This window comes from Oncorhynchus kisutch, linkage group LG2 (assembly GCF_002021735.2).
Source record: "Oncorhynchus kisutch isolate 150728-3 linkage group LG2, Okis_V2, whole genome shotgun sequence".
Lineage (NCBI taxonomy): Eukaryota > Metazoa > Chordata > Actinopteri > Salmoniformes > Salmonidae > Oncorhynchus > Oncorhynchus kisutch.
The window spans coordinates 24,857,275-24,878,423 of record NC_034175.2 but is presented as its reverse complement, the minus strand read 5'-3'; the positions used below and the strand labels follow the sequence as shown (position 1 = coordinate 24,878,423).

Genomic DNA, 21,149 nt, shown 5'->3' with positions numbered 1-21,149 from the left:
GAGTGGTAAAAGGGGTACTTTGGCGAGGAGGAATGAAAGTGACTGAAAGTGTGAAATAGAGCAAGAGAAGAGAGAAGTCAATGGATTGAGTGACAGGAAGTGGGTGTGTGAGAGAAGGAAAGCCCAATATACGAGGGAAATGGAGTCAAAAGAAGAGAGCGGGAGAAAAAAGCTAGAGAGAGAAACACAGGGAGATGGAAACAGAGAGAGAGAAAAAAAGCCCAAGATACAAAGAGAGAGCAAAAGAGAGAGGGAGAGAGAAAAAGAGTAAGAGAGAGAGAGACAGAAGCAGAGAGAGACGCATGTAGAGAGACTGAAACTGAGGGAGACATACGTGCTGGGTTCATTCCGGGCTATCTGCTGGCTCTGTGTTCAGCCCTCCTCACACGGTCAGAATACTAAACACGAGACCCCGCATCCTGACCTTACATTCATCCCCACTGACACACAAATCCAGTTAGGACAGTCAAATTTCAGCCCCTGATGTCCAGGCGGCCTGCTGGCCACCGCTAACCTCCCTCACCATCCCTGCTGCTACAGTCCCTACTAGGGTTGGAAAATTCCCTAAAATGCACTGTTTTTTTGTGAAGAATTCCAGGTTGGAGAATTCCTTCAGAGCTCATTCCCTGCCGATTCCAGTGAACAGTGAACTTTAAAAACATTTGGGGATTTTGGCAACTATACCCCTACCCCCAGTGAATAGAGCCCCCCAATGTAGTACCGTAGGCTGAAGTTGGGCTTTGTTTGCGGCGCTGAGAGAGATATGGCTTCCAGTGTACAGTATCTCCGCATGAAGAGAGAATCATACGTTGTTTATGGAACAACATGCTTTTCTTACTTTCTTTTAAAAATATATATATATAAACGTTTTTAAAAAAGGTATAAAGTAACACCATGCTCATGTCAGAAAATGGTTGATGATTTATATGCAAATATGACACTATTCTGCGTTCTCAATGGGGATTCCACACCACACGGTCATTAAGAAGGACAAAAGACGGAACGGAAAACCATCAGTGAGTGCATTATGTACATGATGGTGTAGCACTACAGAAAAACCCCATTTCAGCACACTGTACAATGAATATCAAGATAGTTTTATCATAACAACAATAAAGACTGGGAAAGCCTCAAACGGAACTCACATGGTCGAGCTGCCTTACATAAAACAACGCCAGCGTTCTAAACAGCAACACACCGTAGGCCTTTATCACTATAGCAACCATAACAATACATGACATTCCACAAACATTGCTGTAGCGAGATACTAGGCCGACTGTAGCAACTGCTCATCTGATCTGTAAGTAAGTACAAATAGTATGTTTGTGACATCCCGCGCACAGTACGGGGAGGTGGACAGTGCAATACAGAAGGCAACATTGCTGTGGCCGTATGAAGGAAGGAGGAGAACGGGAGAGAGTTGGGGTGAATCCTGGAGGCAGAGAGTCAAATCTGGGTTCAAATAATTTCAAATACTTTAGCTGAGCTTGACTGAGCTTGCCTGACACAATGGAACCGATAGAATAGTATCAGAACTTCAAAACCCCAAACATCGCCACTCTGGCACTCAAGACAGACTAGCTCAAACGCTCAAAGTATTTGAAAGAATTCAAATAGTATTTAAACCCAGGTTTACTGAAGGCAGAGTGAATATGAGGGCTGTGCTAGGACTGGGATTGCTGCCTTGCCTGAGTGGAGCAGGCTGCCTGCAATTAAGGTGAAATCAGGGAGAAATCTGTACTGCCTTGATAATGAGCCTCGTCTGAATTATTAATGAGAAGCCGTTCCCCCGGGAACCAAACTCCCACTGAGCTCATCAGCCACGCAGACGCATGCGAGCCCTCACACACACACACACACACACACACACACACACACACACACACACACACACACACACACACACACACACACACACACACATATACATAATACCACAGGAGGTTGGTGGCACCGTAATTGGGGAGGACGGGCTCGTGGTAATGGCTGGAGCGGAATAAGTGGAAAGATATCAAAACACATGGTTTCTATGTGTTTGATGCCATTCCATTTGTGCAGTTCCGGCAATTACTAAGAGCCATCCTCCCTTCAGCAGCCATCCACTGCATAATACACATTGACATGCACCCAAACAGACACACATGTACAGAGCCACGCATGTATCCCCAGACTCAAGCTCACCGACTCACTCATAGCCAGACCAAGTTACTCCCAAGCACCGGCAGCCTTTCATTGAACACAGTAGCAATATGTTACCAGCTGCTTCATGAGCCTTTGTGATTTATCCATGTGATGAAAAGGTGTTCGACGAATAAAATGTCTTATTTTTCATGTTCAACAATGAATGGGAACAGACGGGCTTCACTCCGTACCTATCCAAATGAATAGCTCCCAGACTAACCCAGGCCCAAGCAAAAGGGATTGTACGTAAAGCATTTCACGGTGAAGTCTACACCCGTTGTATTCTGCGCATGTGACGCAGAAGGGAGCCTGATGTGGAGCTTGAAATCGACTTGAAATCGGAGCCACTCCCACTGAGACTCATCGCCTACAGACAAACGAGACGGCTACCAATGTGCATACATTTTCTGAACCGCATACAATGCAACGATAACCACAAATAAATTAGACAGGACTCCGTATATCAGCGCGATGAGTTGTCTTACCGCCTTCAGATTCACGTACACGCACACACACACACACACACACACACTCACCAAATTCTCCAAAACAAAAGCCTTTTGGTGAGCGAACACAAGCCAAGAAGGAAGGATAAATATTTGGTTTGGGATGAAAATAAAGCCCTTTACCATGGGGACCAACCACATCCACATCCAGCTTTTATTGGGCACAATACAACTCCACCGAATTCTCAGTGTCTCTTTTTAATTGTTGCTACGTTGGAATATAGGCCTAGTTGTGGACGGCTGCCTTTTAACTCATTGTGCACCCAGTCAGTTAGCTGGATAGTTGTTGCTCTATAGAGAGAGCAACAGAAGCAGGCCTCCCACTCTTCCCTCTTTACTTCCCCATCCGCTCCCCCTCCTTCTGCCTTTGGCACACCCCCCCCCCCCCCCCCCTGGCAGGGTAGAGAGAGAAATGTAGAAAGAGATGTGCTTTCTCCGAGGATCCAATGTTGGCTCAATGCTGAGAACAGAACCCGTCCCCCGTCCCCGTCCCCCGTCCTCCCTTCCTTCCCTTGACTGTGGACGTTCCAAACTCGTAAAGTGCCTCGGCACACCAAGTCCCAAGCTGTAAAAGGCGTCACCAAAAGCATTTGACTCTTACCAAACAATGCCACACCTCCCCAAAGAGCCAATCCGCCCCAAGTCCAGCTCGTTTCAAAACAAAAGAACGACCACATTTACATGACTTTTCCCTCTCATCATACCCCCACCCCACGGGCCTCACCACCAAGAACACAGTGTTCCTCCATGGGTGGTGCTCCAAGCCAAAGGGATAGTGTGTGCGGTATGGTAGGAGCCAGCCCAGTCAGAGGGTGATGACGCGACGCTGCAGGAATGATGATCCACTTTATTTTTAAAATGAGCAGAGTCCACGTCCTAAAGACCTAGCCTCACTCACAACACTGCCTTTACAAACCTCTTGCCTGAGAAAACTCGAGAAAAGGTTGTTTAGTGTGGTGAGTCTCAACATGGAAGCCCTCCAAGTGAGTAACCCTATGTAACTAGAGCTGCGTCCCAAATGGCATCCTTATGCCCTACATAGTGTACTACTTTTGATCAGACCTCTATGGGACCTGGTCAAAAGTAGAGCACTGAATAGGGAATAGAGTGCCATTTCCAACATATTTTGAATGATACAAATACAGCTGGAGAGGGGAAATCCATGCAGTGTCATTATTGGTGAGATCTGGTCTGGGAGAGATGTGATCGCTGTAAGGAAACACATGCTGCTTATGGCACTCTGGGTAACTGGCAGAGGCAGGAGACTCCTAACGAGTAAGACATTTAACCTGAATTGGCCCGTGCTAGGATAAATCGGAGGGGAGGCGTAGAGAAGGAACGAGAGAACATGTTGAAATTGGTCAATGAAGACAGACAGTGTGGTATTATATCTGTGAGATAGAGACAGTGGGAATATAATTGTGTCATTTCAAAGGGAAAACGCTATTGTTTTCACATTAATGCCTGTTTGGCATTTTGTGAATTTGAATTCTTTGGTCAGTTGCGTGTACATTCAATCACTTCCCTTAGAACTGCTGTGCTGACAGCCTGAAGGTTGGTGGGAAGAGAGGGAGATATCATCGTACCATTAAGGTTAGGGTTTGGGATTAAGGTTAAAGGTTAGGTTTAGCTGTGCGTCACTACAGATCCTGGTTCGATACCCGGACTGTGTCGCAGCCGGCCGCAATCGTGAGACTAATGATGCGGCGCACAACTGACCCAGCGTCGTTCGGGTTAGGGGAGTTGCAGCAATGGGACTGTAACTACCAATTGGATAACACGAAAATGGGGAGAAAAAATGGGTAAGAATAGTTTTTTTGTTATTATTGTCATTAATTCCGATGGTTAAGGTAAGGGTTAAGGTTTGAGATATTGTCACAAATGAGTGCCTAGTACTGTGATTGAGCACGCGACCCTCGGCGCTCGCTAGCAAGCCGCAAGCCTACTTGATGATAATAGTTCTCACCATTGCCCCTAGTGGATGGTTTTGAAGGCATCTCCCGACATCCTGGGGACCTGGACGAATGTCAAATATCGCCTTGGATCTGGAGTGACCTGGCTGGAGTGTGCATGCATGTACATAACAGAGAGCGTTTGACAAGAGAGAGACACTGTATAAGGTGTTCATAATCAGACATCATAAATCTATCCCGTTTGTATCACCTGTGCTCTCATTGCGTGTGTCTCTCTCAAATTACACCATTCCGCTGAGCCAAAAGAGAGGATAAAATATGAATCAGCTGAAGTCTAGGATCGTTTCCAGTCTTGCACCCTCAGACTACCCACCCTCAACACGCACGCACGCACGCACACACACACACCCTCACCACCCACACATGCACGGGCACACACACACACACACACACACACACACACACACACACACACACACACACACACACTCAAGAGTTATCAGTCTCCTTTCTGTCATACACATGTTCTATCTCACACACAGAGATAGCCGTATCCGTCTTATTTCCCCAACTGGAGTGTTTATCTCCTACTTTCTGCTAAGGCCCGTGTGTCCCAACAGTACTAGGACTGTCTGCACATCTCTCCACAGAGGTTGGCACACGTGTCAGTGTCATGTTTGTAGAAATCAACAACTTCACAGATATGATCAAATTGACTTTATCCCCTTTATGAGTAATGACTGTATTTTAACACTGTAATAAGATTGTGTGATTGTCCGCGTAGAACCTGGGTCGTGTTCATTAGGGCAGGCAACGGAAAATGTTCTTTTTGCAACCGAAAACAAAAATGAGTCCCTCCCTGTTTCAGTCCATTTCCTTTCATTTGATGCCTAATGAACACAACCCTGTCATTACAAAATGTTACCCCCCCGCTTTCTATTTTGGCTGATTTCTGTCAAGCAGCTAGCTAGCTGCTGACCCTATGCCCTCTTGGCCTGGACCGCCCGTTACCTAAAGACACGTTATAAATAACAGTCTCGTCACTTCAGATTAGAGCGTCTGACTGACGCACCCGCTCCAACCTGACGCCAATCCCCTGGCATCTGACTGCCTGCAGCTCACACACACACTGTGTGACACACACACATATACCCTAAGTAGCACAGAGAACCACACACATTCAGAGACCAGCCCCCCCCCCCCCCCCCCCCTCACACACACACACACAGAGGTCATTAAGAAATATTCTCCTCGAAACAAAGGGAAAAAAACTAATTCCACATGCAGGCAACACACACACACACAGTCAACATCTTCATTAGCCCCTAACACAGGAGATTCCCTTGAACCAAATGAAGTTATTAGCCCCTGCAGGCATTACACACACAAGCACCGTTAAAACACACCGTTATAGACATTAGGAAGTCAGCGCCAAGGCTGTGCACCATTCTCTGCAGTGACACGCAGTCACACCAATCAAAGGGGCCTAAGACAACCCCTCCCCCTCAGTATCCCCCACAAAGACACACCACCACCACTCACTGTTGACCCTTTGTTGTGTGTTGTCAGCATCATGTGTGTGTATGTACTGAGTGTGCTTGCCCTCATAGGTGTGTGTGTGTTCGTTTTTCTACGCCTGTGTGCGTTTGCGCACGTGCGTGTGCGTGTGGGCGCGGCCAACACCACAAAGCACCACAAAGCCCACGCACTACAGTAGCCTCCTCTAAGGAGATGATTAGGTTCAGGCCAGGGCCTCAGATTCCAGCCTTCCTAGAAGTCAGAAGAGCCGGTATTTATAGTCAGCTGTTGGTTGTTGTCAGTACTGTCTAGTGCTGTCAGCAATCCAGTGTCCATTCCAGACCAAGAGTGAGAGAGGAACTGGAGGCTGAAAAGACTACCTGCTTTTGGACCAGATTAGAATTACTACATACAAACCTCTTTCAATAGCCGTCTGCCTGTGCCTCTCCTTTCAGCCGACCCCTCCCCCGCAAACCATACCATTTCAGTTCATTTCATCAGAGGCTTACCAATATTTTCGTCTTTTATCTTTTTTTCTCTCCCGCAAAAAAACAACAACTGTTCCCACATCAAACGCGTTCGCCTATTGATTGAAATGGGAATGTAGCGTACGGCGCGGGCAATCTTATCCAACTCTCACACACACATTGCGAATAATTAGGGAGCCTGATATGATTGTGTAGGTATGGGAATGTGTATGGGGAGGGGAGGGAGATAGCATCTACAAACAACTGACTCATAATTTGGACTGTGCTGCGAGTCTGCGACAGTATTTGCATCAAAGCAGTTGGTCAACAACTGGATGTTAAACCCCTGCACAGTCCATAATTTAAAATTGATCATCGACTATACCATACGTTTTTTATGACCTACAAATGGCTGCTGTACGGACGATGGGGGTTGTGTCGCATTAAACACTGTCTCCTCAGGCCTGAGTACGCGAGTGCTTCCTCTAAGTGTATATTTACATTACCTACCACGTCTCTCAATGAAACCAGGCCAGGGCTATTACTGCAATTACGCCTTGCTTTAAAACAACTTTCCTAAACACCTTCATTACCTGGGATGGACCGCGCCTCTCGCCTCGCACCGTTCATAATAAACCTGGGTTCATAATAACCCTGGCCCTCAGACTTCCTCAATCTTCCATGGAGTCAAACCCCCTAATTTGCCTGTTTCGTAACTGTCGGGCTCGCTGACTGGGTGACACTAGTGCTAAAGATAGAGCTGGGCTGTCGCTTAGCGGTTAGAGTCTGTTAGCATGGTTAGCGTTCTGTTGGTGGTGCCACTGCCGTCGAGGTACAGGGCGGGGATAACAAGGGCTAAGCCACCTGCAGACACACCTTAGCAGCGCTCACTTAAATGGGATGGACTTAAGAGTTAAGTGTCAGTCAGGCGCTTGGTGATTAAGGCTAAGCAGACTAGAGGACTGAACTCGACATACTCCTCAACTCGTGACTACCTAAGTGCACCCTACTCCCTGTATAGTGCACTACTTTTGACCAGGGCCCTTATGGGATTGGGCGCCATTTGGGACACACAGGGCTATTTTAGAAACATAGAGTACAACAGGTGTTTATGTGAAGGCGACCGAACTCCACACAGGGAGACACAGATCATGAAGACAAAGTCGCGTTTAAATGGAAAAGAAACACTTAAAACCCCAGGCCTCCAAGCATTTCTCACATGAACACCAATAAAGTGTTTGTTTCATTATTATGAGCCTGGTAGTGAAAGACTAAACTGACACTTGCCAAGCATGGAATGCCTGGTAGGTGATGAACTGATATGTGATTTTCACTCTTTTATGGGGTGGTATTAGTGTAGTTCTGAATCCTCTGTCTACGTGTTCTGGTGTTGATTACCAACTGTGGTCCTTCCAAAGCTGCTTTTTGGGCCGTGCTCCAAGGTTAGCTTTGTTGAACATTGCAATGTCATGAATAGAGCCCACATTATTACTGATTCTACATGTCAGAGAGGCATGTTTGTTCTATGTAACACCTGAACGCTCCACAACGTTGTGCCCTGGTGAACATGCCCCGTGTGATACCCTAAACTAACCATGTCTATTCACAGTAGGTAGTGAGCAACCAAACTAGCCCTGACGATTTTCTCGTGTTTTGGAGGATCTCACCATTAAATTGTGAGGGTAAAACCATCACAACATAGCCTACATGTGGATGTGTTCATATGTAAACTCAGCAACAAAAAAAGAAACGTCCTCTCACTGTGAACGAGAGGTCGACCGATTAATCGGCATGGCCAATTAATTAGGGCTGATTTCAAGTTTTCATAACAATCGGTAATTGGCATTTTTGGATGCCGATTATGGCCGGTTGCATTACAATCCACAAGGAGACTGCGTGGCAGGCTGACCACCTGTTACGTGACTGCAGCAAGGAGCCAAGGTAAGTTGCTAGCTATCATTAAACTTATCTTGTAAAAAACAATCAATCAATCTTCACATAATCACAAGTTAACTACACATGGTTGATGATATTACTAGTTTAACTAGGTTGTCCCGTGTTGCATATAATCAATGCGGTGCCTGTTAATTTATCATCGAATCACAGCCTACTTCGCCAAAAGGGTGATGATTTAACAAAAGCCCATTCGCGAAAAAGGCACAATCGTAGCACCAATGTACCTAACCATAAACATCAATGCCTTTCTTAAAATCATAACACAAGTATATTTTTTAAACCTGAATATTTAGTTAAAAGAAATTCATGTTAGCAGGCAAGCATTTCGCTACACTCGCATTAACATCTGCTAACCATGTGTATGTGACAAATAACATTTGATTTGATTTGATATTCACTAGGGAAATTGTGTCACTTCTCTTGCGTTCAGTGTAAGCAGTAGTTTGGGCCGCCTGGCTCATTGCGAACTGTGTGAAGACCATTTCTTCCTAACAAAGACCGTAATTAATTTGCCAGAATTTTACACAATTATGACATAACATTGAAGGTTGTGCAATGTAACAGCAATATTTAGACTTAGGGTTGCCACCCGTTCTATAAAATACAGAACGTTCCATATTTCACTGAAAGAATAAACGTTTTGTTTTCGAAATGATAGTTTCCGGATTTGACCATATTAAGGACCTACGGCTCGTATTTCTGTGTGTTTATTATATTATAATTAAGTCTATGATTTGATATTTGATAGAACAGTCTGACTGAGCGGTGGTAGGCAGCATCAGGTTTGTAAGCATTCATTCAAACAGCACTTTCCTGGATTTTCCAGCAGTTCTTCGCAATGCTTGAAGCACAGCACTGTTTATATACAAATGCTTGAAGAGAGAGAGAGAAATAGTCCTATAAATTCCTATAATAACTACAACCTAAAACTTCTTAATTAGGAATATTGAAGACTCATGTTAAAATGAACCACCAGCTTTCATATGTTCTCATGTTTTGAGCAAGGAACTTAAACGTTAGCTTTTTACATGGCACAAATTGCACTTCTACTTTCTTCTCCAACACAGTTTTTTGCATTATTTAAACCAAATTGAACATGTTTCATTATTTATTTGAGGCTAAATTGATTTTATTTGTATTATATTAAGTTAAAATAAAAGTCTTCATTTAGAATTGTTGTAATTGTCATTATTACAAATATATATATAAAAATCAACCGATTAATCGGTATCAGAATTTTTTTGTCCTCCAATAATCAGTATCGGCATTGAAAAATCAATATCGGTCGACCTCTATTGTCAGCTGCGTTTATTTTCAGCAAACTTAACATGTGTATATATTTGTATGAACATAACAAGATTCAACAACTGATACATAAACTGAACAAGTTTCACAGATATGTGACTAACAGAAATTTAATAATGTGTCCCTGAACAAGGGGAGGGGGGGGTCAAAATCAAAAGTAACAGTCAGTATCTGGTGTGGCCACCAGCTGCATTAAGTACTGCAGTGCATCTCCTTTTATTTATTTATTTTACCTTTATTTAACCAGGTAGGCAAGTTGAGAACAAGTTCTCATTTACAATTGCGACCTGGCCAAGATAAAGCAAAGCAGTTCGACAGATAAAACGACACAGAGGTACACATGGAGTAAAAACAAACATACAGTCAATAATGCAGTATAAACAAGTCTATATACAATGTGAGCAAATGAGGTGAGAAGGGAGGTAAAGGCAAAAAAGGCCATGATGGCAAAGTAAATACAATATAGCAAGTAAAATACTGGAATGGTAGTTTTGCAATGGAAGAATGTGCAAAGTAGAAATAAAAAAATAATGGGGTGCAAAGGAGCAAAATAAATAAATTAATTAAAATTAAATACAGTTGGGAAAGAGGTAGTTGTTTGGGCTAAATTATAGGTGGGCTATGTACAGGTGCAGTAATCTGTGAGCTGCTCTGACAGTTGGTGCTTAAAGCTAGTGAGGGAGATAAGTGTTTCCAGTTTCAGAGATTTTTGTAGTTCGTTCCAGTCATTGGCAGCAGAGAACTGGAAGGAGAGGCGGCCAAAGAAAGAATTGGTTTTGGGGGTGACTAGAGAGATATACCTGCTGGAGCGTGTGCTACAGGTGGGAGATGCTATGGTGACCAGCGAGCTGAGATAAGGGGGGACTTTACCTAGCAGGGTCTTGTAGATGACATGGAGCCAGTGGGTTTGGCGACGAGTATGAAGCGAGGGCCAGCCAACGAGAGCGTACAGGTCGCAATGGTGGGTAGTATATGGGGCTTTGGTGATAAAACGGATTGCACTGTGATAGACTGCATCCAATTTGTTGAGTAGGGTATTGGAGGCTATTTTGTAAATGACATCGCCAAAGTCGAGGATTGGTAGGATGGTCAGTTTTACAAGGGTATGTTTGGCAGCATGAGTGAAGGATGCTTTGTTGCGAAATAGGAAGCCAATTCTAGATTTAACTTTGGATTAGAGATGTTTGATATGGGTCTGGAAGGAGAGTTTACAGTCTAACCAGACACCTAAGTATTTGTAGTTGTCCACGTATTCTAAGTCAGAGCCGTCCAGAGTAGTGATGTTGGACAGGCGGGTAGGTGCAGGTAGCGATCGGTTGAAGAGCATGCATTTAGTTTTACTTGTATTTAAGAGCAATTGGAGGCCACGGAAGGAGAGTTGTATGGCATTGAAGCTTGCCTGGAGGGTTGTTAACACAGTGTCCAAAGAAGAGCCGGAAGTATACAGAATGGTGTCGTCTGCGTAGAGGTGGATCAGGGACTCACCAGCAGCAAGAGCGACCTCATTGATGTATACAGAGAAGAGAGTCGGTCCAAGAATTGAACTCCTCCTCATGGACTGCACCAGATTTGCCAGTTCTTGCTGTGAGACGTTACCCCACTCTTCCACCAAGGCACCTGCAAGTTCCCGGACATTTCTGGGGGATTTGGCCCTAGCCCTCACCCTCCAATCCAACAGGTCCCAGACGTACTCAATGGGGTTGAGATCCGGGCTCTTCGCTGGCCATGGCAGAACACTGACATTCCTGTCTTGCAGGAAATCACGCACAGTATGAGCAGTATGGCTGGTGGCATTGTCATGCTGACATACATTGTCATGTCAGGATAAGCTTGCAGGAAGAGTACCACATGAGGAGGATGTCTTCCCAGTAACGCACAGCGTTGAGATTGCCTGCAATGACAACAAGCTCAGTCCGATGATGCTGTGACACACTGCCCCAGGCCATGGTGGACCCTCCACCTTCAAATCGATCCCGCTCCAGAGTACAGCCCTCGGTGCAACGCTCATTCCTTCAACGATAAACGCAAATCTGACCATCACCCCTGGTGAGACAAAACCGCAACTTGTCAGTGAAGAGCACTTTTTGCCAGTCCTGTCTGGTCCAGCGATGGTGGGTTTGTGCCCATAGGCGACGTTGTTGCTGGTGATGTTTGGTGAGGACCTGCCTTACAACAGGCCTACAAGCCCTCAGTCCAGCCTCTCTCCACCTATTGCGGACAGTCTGAGCACTGATGGAGGGATTGTGCGTTCCTGATGGAGGGATTGTGCGTTCCTTGCCATCCTGTACCTGTCCCACAGGTGTAATGTTCGGATGTACCGATCCTGTGCAGGTGTTGTTACACATGGTCTACGAGGACGATCAGCTGTCCGTCCTGTCTCCCTGTAGCGCTGTCTTAGGCGTCTCACAGTACAGACATTGCAATTTATTACCCTGGCCACATATGCAGTCCTCATGCCTCCTTGCAGCATGCCTAATGCACGTTCACTCAGATGAGGGACCATGGGCATCTTTCTTTTGGTGTTTTTCAGAGTCAGTAGAAAGGCCTCTTTAGTGTCCTAAGTTTTCATAACTGTGACCTTAATTGCCTACCTTCTGTAAGCTGTTAGTGTCTTAACAACCGTTCCACACGTGCATGTTCATTAATTGTTTATGGTTCATTGAACAAGCATGGTAAACAGTGTTTAAACCCTTCACAATGAAGATCTGTGAAGTTATTTGGATTTTTACAAATTATCTTTGAAAGACAGGGTCCTGAAAGAGGGACATTTCTTTTTTGCTGAGTTTATATACTGTATACTATACACACCATCATATACATGTACACTGAGTGGACAAACCATTAGGAACATCTTCCTAATATTGATTGCACCCTTCTTTGCCTTCAGAACAGACTCAATTTGTCAGGCATGGACTCTACAAGGTGTCGAAAGTGTTCCACATGGATGCTGGCCCATGATGACCTCAATGCTTCCCACAGTTGTGTGAAGTTGGCTGGATGTCATTTGGGTGGTGGACCATTCTTGATACACACAGGAAACTGTTCAGTGTGAAAAACCCAGTAGCACTGCAGTTCTTGACACACTCAAACCAGTGCTACCATAACTACTACCATACCCCGTTCAAAGGCACTTAAATCTTTTGTCTTGCCCATTCACCCTCTGAATGGCACACATACACAATCCATGTCTCAATTGTCATAAGGCTTAAAAATCCTTCTTTAACCTGTCTCCTCACCTTCATCTACACTGATTGAAGTGGATTTTAACGGGTGATACAAATAAGGGATCGTAGCTTTCACCTGGTCTGTCTATGTTATGGAAATAGCGGATGTTCTTAATGTTTTGTGTACTCAGTGTATATTCCGGACTCTGACAATGCTCGTCCTGATATTGCTTCATTTTTTGGATCTGTTTGTATTGTTCTGTTCGGTATAAGTTCACTGTCGGAGTTGGAAACACAAGCATTTCACTGCATCCGCAAAACATGTGTACGCGACAAATAAGATTTGATTTGGTGCGATCACACAGACAGAAAAAGAGGCCACGACAGTAGCTTTCAAAACAGCCTCTTGAGAGGGGAACCAACAGGAACGACTGACAGCAGATTGACAGCAAACCTGAGGGGATACTACAGTCGATCCCACTGCACGCACGACACACGGTTCAAACTGCTGTGGATGTCATATAGGTTCGAACAGGGTTCTTCTGATCTACAGGGACAAGGGTTCTCTACATGAAACCTTTTTCATACAAAATGGTTCCTTTGGAACCGTGCCTCTACGAAAGAAAGGATTCCAAAAGTGTTCTCCGTTGGGTGAAAAGGTTCTACCTGGAACCATAAAAGGTTCTTCTACAGGGACAAGTGTTATGGTATGGGTTTATAACGCTCCCACCTGTGACCTCATCATGTCTGGCCCTCAAGATCTCCTCTCTGAGAGGAACAATATCAAGAGCCACACTTGTTTGAGTTTATTTTATTTTTACAGCGACAGTGCACATTAAATTAACGTTTCAGTAAAAGTGCCAGTTTTAGCCAGCCGGCTAATTTTTAACCGCAGTCCCTGGGCAGGTTATTAAAAACAATTACAATATAGACAATCATTGAGCAGTGAGCACACGCAGAGCAACATAGGACAGGCAAGACATAGCATACAGACAGAGCAACATAGAACAAGCAAGACGAAGCATACAGACAGAGCAACATAGAACAAAAAGCTGCAAGACAAAATTCATAAAAGCAACAAAGTGTTTCCACACCTCACAAGCTATAGACAACTTGTGCCTCTAACTGTCCTTGTTACTTTGGGATTGAATTTTTATGTTCTTAACATTAGCTTGTATTCATGAAGAACAGCGATATGAGTGAGACGGTATAATAATGAGGCTGATACAGTGAAATGGGCAGACATCCAGGAGAGGCAGCTCTAGGCTGCTAGCGAGACAGGCGGTAGCCTGTGTGTGTGCGTGTCTGTAGAAAAGCACCTTTTGAATAGCCTAACCCCTGGGCACAGACGTCAATTCAACATCTATTCCATGTTGGTTCTATGTAATTTAATTGAAATGACGTGGAAACAACATTGATTCAACAAGTGTGTGCCCAGTGGGTATTTACACGATGGACAGCTGACCGGCTACAACAACAAGTGTCTCTCAAGGGACAACTTTAAAAAGAGAGTATAGAGTAGGTGTACAACAAATATTAGTCGTGAAAATAGATTTTTATTTGCTCTATGCCTCTGTCTAGGGCCTATTTCTCCGTCTCACACACATAGAGATAGTGTGAGAGAGAGGAGAGAAACCAAAGGAACCAATATAAAAATCACTTTCATGATCATAGGCTTTGAAAAGGGGGCGGTTACTCATTTACTGTATACATGTAGCCAAACTGAAGATGGAATTATGAAGGTATATGCACAGTGCTTTTCCAACCTCTCCCCAGCTCCATTCCATTGAGCTGCCAATGGTAGGCTACAGTAATGTATTGATCGGTGACATTGACGAGAGGGATAATTACATGGCACCATTCATGCGTAACAACCCTAGTGTGACATGTGGCAATGTAATACACAGTATATGTGCAAAAATGTAGCCTATAGCCTAGTAATAGCCTACCCAAATGTTGTCTTGATTGAGACTTCTGGTGTGTTTAATATCGACATAAAGTATGTGCTATTATAACATTTGTAGACATGCGCTTACCTTCCATCCAGCTGAACTATTACTGTCGCCCTTATCTTTGAAATAGGGAACATAGCGGACCATCCAATCGTAGACCTGTGATAGCGTGAGTCTTTTTTCAGGGGTGCTTTCAATGGCTCGTGTGATAAGGTCCGCGTACGATTGGTTACCCCATGCGTTCCGCCGCGAGGATTTGGCTTTGCGCAATTGTCCAGTCACATCAAGTGCCGCGCCGGCCAAGCATGGGTGCGTCGCGCCGATGGGAGCAGGGTCGACTGCTGGATGCTTCAGCTCCGTCGGCGTGCCACCCATTCTCCCCGCTCTGCACGCTGAAACGGCTAGATTGTCATCTGGTTCCACCTTGATGGTGGTCAGTGGAAGACCCCCATTGACCTCCAGTACTTCGGGGAAATCCTCCGGACAAGGCAGTGGCCAAGTGCACGAGCGAGGCCGGTTTTGCGGCTCGAAATCCGAATCAACCTGATGAGCCAATTCGTCGTCCCCCATCATCAACATTTATCTTCAGTTGTGAAGGAATAACCGAGTTAGAAAGAAATACAATACCTCCACAATTCCGGTATTGTCTCCAATACTAGACCTACTTCAAGCCGAAATCCGTCTCGTGACGGGGATATTACAGTCTGATTCAATAAAGTAACGATCAAATCTCAGAGAAGCCGGCTGCTGTGGAGATGGACGATTTTGAATGGCTCGTCTGCAGTAGGCTATCACAACCCGCATGTAACGATAAGAGTAGCAGTAATAGTAACAATAATCGTTCTCCCATTTTACCTGAAATAAAACATGTTCAATTGGGGAAATTATGAATTGCTGATTGCCTACATCTCCAGCAGCTAGAGTCAATCCAAATGCATGAGAATGTCAGTTAATCCGGCTGCAGCAACAGATGATACCTCATAGAACGAGAATGGAGATGCAGAGAGCCTTCGAAAGAATCCGCCAAAACATAGACGGGAATAATGTTTAAATCAACAGGATTGTCCAGACAGCACAGACAAGCGACGATGTGTGATCATCGTACATTAAATATACCAGTCTTCACGGAATAGGCTGGCCAATGCAAATCCATTCACAGTCACACACAAACGACTCCGAATTCAATTGCAATGATACTTTTTTTTTTTTATCGAGTCGCATGTGTCTTTTAAAAAGCGACACGCTTCCAGACAGTGCACAGTCCAGCATCAGTCTGTTCTTGTCCACTTGATCAAATGATTTATCACACGTCTTGCTCGCCTCTAGTATTTCTAACATGTAGGCTATCTGATCTCCAATCTGTTTTTCTTACACTCAGATCCCCTCACATGTCCTCATTTAATAAAACTCGTTTCGTAGATGTGAACTGATGACGTGCTGACGCTGTTGTGTGGAATAGATGCTGCCATTGGATGGCGCGCCCATTACTCCCAGAACACGCTTACAACACCCCGGCCCGAACTCTCACATATAATATCAACCCCATCATGAAACGGTAGACAAATATCCATGGCATAAATGTTTCAACGTGACAAATATGCTAAATGTTCTTAATCTCTGGAAAAAGCAGCTGCTGCGCGTTTTAATGCGACCTTTGGTCTCCAGATTCCAATTAGCCTTAATTTCTCTCTTAAGAGAATTTGGTGCAGATGTACTCTCTTAATGTCCTTAAATCTTGGAGAATCAATTGATAATTTCCTTTTGTCGGCACGGTGTCCAACAAGACCAATTGATGCGTAAAGCGTCTCTGGTGGTGCACCAGAACAGCGGGAGTGTAGTTTTCTACCACAATTAGATAGATTTAGTTCAGATTACCAGAGATTAGGTAACCCCAGATTATAATCCGATGAGTGAGGAAAAAATGCAATAGCTACATGCTGTTCAATTATCTCTGCTTTATTCCCCCCATCACTGGAAAAAAAATGTGGGTATAACACAATTTAGCACATAATTTTCTAAAATCGCATTTGCCAAGCTTCGATGCGTTACAGCAGCCTGTTTCTTTCTACACGGCAGGCATGACTGTTGAGGATGTCAGACTCCCAGTGGCAGCGCGTTTGACCCATGTGTGCATAACTACCAGATTGCTACATTGACCGAGGGGATTCCGACCACGCCTCACTGTATGGTGCCGCCTCCTCATGTATCAAATTGACAGCTGGGCGGGCGCATTGCTCAGTTGCTTAGATGCCGATTGGCTATCGTGTTTCAGACCACGTTGTCCATTGGCCCAATGTATGGCACAAGGGGTTAATTCAGATGAATGGTGTAATCAACGTAGTATCCTTTATTTTGACTGAGAATGTATAATTGTATTGGTGGTACGTCTGCGTCACACATTTGCCATTGACAGTAATAGTCGAGGGTGAACAAAACCAAAGAGTCATCACAGATTTGGGGTATTTACATCATGAGTAATCCAGACTTGGGGTATTTACATCATAAGTAATCCAGACTTGCAAAATGTAACAGAGAAATCAGACACCCTGGTGTTCATTCTCGTTGTCTAACTCAAAACATATGGGTCAGTGGTTTTTGAAAAACAGACACTAGCCCTATAAACTACATAAAACCAGAAAAGTAAAAAATAGACATAGGGGGCTGCCTAACCCATAATGTATTTTTTAACCACACAGGAATAGAAAACATATACCCAAACGCTGTGCAACATATCTGACCCATATACTGTACTTTTCACCAAATAAATCAAACTTGCTTTACAATTCTATTACAGTTATTACACACATGGACACATCTAATTGACTGTACATGGGTTGCTCATTAAGACAGTGTTCAATATAATACAGGAGAGATTCAGGATTTAGGGCAGTGACTTTTAAATATCGGAGTTAAAAAAAAAAGTTTTTCATTCGTCAGGAATAAAATGTCACCTTCCATCTTGAAATTGTTTAGGGTGTGGACCTGTAGACTGCATGTTGGCTTGCCGCCCATTGTTTAGTGTAACCAACCCAGGATCAGGTGAGTAGTTGAGCAATGTCGTGGCCATTACGGAATGTCTGCACGCACCAGTTATGAGATAGGTAGGCCAACACTACCAACCCACAGTCATTGCTACATACACACACACACACACACACACCTGTGAATTACTTCACATTTCATTTATTTGTTCTATAAAAGGGGTTGTCAACGTTCTACATCATTTTACCCACGATTAAAGGTTTTTGGCAGAAACTTTTGTTCTGAGGACAATTCTAGATGGTGGATCGAATAGCATTGTTTACTTGAGGGACCGACAGCACACACATAAAAAAAAACTATGCGCGCTCACATATTCCTTGAGTGATATAAGTGGCCACAAAGATCCCAACCCACAAAAACATCTATTTAAAGCACAAACTGAGATTGTCTACCAAATCCCCACCCAGCACACCTACTACAGTAAGTACATTTAAAGTTGCACAGTCATGTCTACAAAATGCAGTCACAGTTGTGAAATTGTACATGTCAAATGTAGCACATGCGTGAGTTGGAAGGATGTGTGTCACATTATAATAAATATTGCACATCCAGTTAAACATAGTTATAATATTATATTGCTAATACAGAGGAAAACCTCTGAACATAAAATAATTTTATTCATATTAATTTAAATAATTAATTAACCGCTCAGAGTCTAAGCTTGGGGGGGGGGGCAAACATAAGGAATTGTTTTAAGATGGTCACACCAAGGATCATTTAGCCATTTGAGTTAGAAATGTAAGGCCCCTTTAGATATAAAAAAAAACCCCGAATAATTACATTTGATTAAACATTGAATTTGGCCTTACTGCTGTTAACCCATAGAACCACATTGAATAACAGATTCATACATGGATAAACAGATAAATAATAGTAATATAATAAATCATAAGCAAGTTTGTTTTGAAGTGTCTGTCCTATATCTGAGATATATAAAATCAAGAAATTATTATTATTGAACCCCCCTTCTTCAGACTAGTCTTGTGGGCATCCTAGAGCAAAACAACCAAGGTGTTCGTGAGAGTCTCACCTTTCCATAGAGGGGTCATATTAGTTAGTAGGCCAAACCATTCGGACGCTACAGAGGTTTTCGTGAGAAGACCGATTTTCAGGATGTCTCCTGGTCTGACAAATACCGCTGTAGCTCCGCCACCTTTCACCGCAGATGATGAAGGCCGGCATCAACAGATGTTGTTGCCGGCCGTGCAACAAACAAAAAACGGATACTGTATCTCTAGCTTAACAGAAAGATTTTATGGAGATTTTTGTTTTACTATGCTAGTTAAGATTTTTGCAGGGTGTGGACATCCACTCCAAGTTACCATTTCCAAGCTACAGAGTTTTGGCCAGCATTGCATAACATGTCTCACAACAAGAACACCTATTCAGACAAAGAACAAACTAATCAGAGGTGATGAGAGACAGTGCGCCCAATCCAGAGGCTTGGAAGAGGACCACACCTAAGGAGGGAGAAGAGGGAAGGCCAGGAAGAGGTGGAGAGACAGAGGGAGGCCCTGTCACTGTCAGGAGACGTAGCCAGGCAGGCTGCTTTACACTGGTCCCCATACCAGACATTCCGAGGCAGGAGGGCTGGTTGCAGGCGTTCTCTGGGGCTGATCTTAGAAAAGCCTGTTCACCACAACAAACCATTTCTTTCACTGACACACCGAAGAAGCACTCAGTGGAATTTCATTCACTTACAAAAAATATAAATAAATAAAAGGGTTCCCTCCCACTTCCCCACAGCCAAGACCCACCCATCATTCCTCCTCCCACCTCCAGTAACCTCACAACTTTACATAAGTGAGCCATGTACCCCTGTCGCTCTGGTGGTACTGGGATGAGTGGAAGACTGGAAGTTGGAGGAGCCACAAGGAGGCCCTGGGGAGACCAATGTCCGTCCTAGGAAAACGCCTCCCTCCTCTTCAGTCACACTTCGCCTCCCTCACCAAGCATATGGGCTCCCAATGACACAGGAAGGAGAGAGGCTCCTTTGCAAGTATCAAGAATGTTCCTGAGTAGGCAAGTCTGGATTTCACCCCCTACATGGCACCGGCCCAACTTAGGCTGACTTAAATACTTCCTGCCCTGGGCAAGGAGTCAGGCTTATTGTGGCACAGATCTTGGCACGGGCCCTACCTGGTATGAACATAATGCTCAGAGGCACAGAGATGAGTGGAGCCAAGAGGCTATAATTAAGACGGAATGCAGCAGAATGGAAAGGAGAGGGGAAAAAAGTGGAGCGCAGGTAACAGCTTCTCTCCTCTGTTTCGAGGGCTCCGACAGTGAGAGGTTTAACTAATGCGATACTGGCCCGCTTAATCCTATTTACAAGTTAAACACTGTCTGGATGATAAAACTCTCCTTGAAGATTCTCCCGTACTAGGCTGTTTCTTTGGGTGGCAGAAGATGGTAAAGTGGCATAGATGTGTGTTCTGGTTGTCAAATACATGAACATGGCATTGGGGAATACGCATTGATTTCACATTTATTAGAGTCATGCAGAGGGAGATGAGGAGTAGAAAGGTCATGCTAATGTCCATGCTCCTCTACAATGGGCATATAAATACATTATCTGCAAGAACATTATCCTGACAATCCTCGATTAATACGATTCATATTTCTTAAAAAGGGTAGTCTATGAGATGCCCATAACCTTCTGCTGAGCCACAGATTGCGATACGCTTTACTACTGACTACACATGATGAGCATTACTATTGACTGTGTGCAACCCAAGAGGTCATGCTACTACATTTATCTCCTTGTCTAATCTGTTTTTTAGGAGGAACTCTGTATTCTATTTTCTAAGAAACTGAGGCTCCATCGCTTGGCCTCTGCCTCCAACAGTGAGTTAAATCACTCACTAGCACAAGAAGAAGCCATTGCTTGGCAGGATCCACAATGGCTGAGAGGGCCCGATGCCAAGCAGCTGATTACACTGGCTGGGCTCTCCAGGCAGCGCGGAGGAGAGGTACCCAGGGCAGGGTGGGGGGGAATCATGACCAGAGATCAGGCAACTAAACACAAGTTTAAGTGGGAAAAAAAGCCAGCAGAATGTGTATGATGGGCTGGACATAAACAGCCCTGGGCAAGAGGCATCTGCTTCTTTAATATATAATTCACTTTATAGGCAACAAGAAACAC

At 44.3% G+C, this 21,149-nt stretch overlaps 1 protein-coding gene across 1 annotated transcript in view; it reads right to left on the bottom strand.

The window, feature by feature from the left end:
- Positions 1 to 16,155, bottom strand: part of LOC109910250 (forkhead box protein O3-like) — a 35,457-nt gene extending 19,302 nt beyond the window's left edge. Inside the window, exon 1 of the mRNA XM_020509386.2 lies at positions 15,047 to 16,155. Coding sequence (XP_020364975.1) covers positions 15,047 to 15,541 — 495 coding nt within the window. The 5' untranslated portion in view covers positions 15,542 to 16,155. The remainder of the gene's footprint in view (positions 1 to 15,046) is intronic.
- Between the last annotated feature and the right edge of the window lie 4,994 nt (positions 16,156 to 21,149).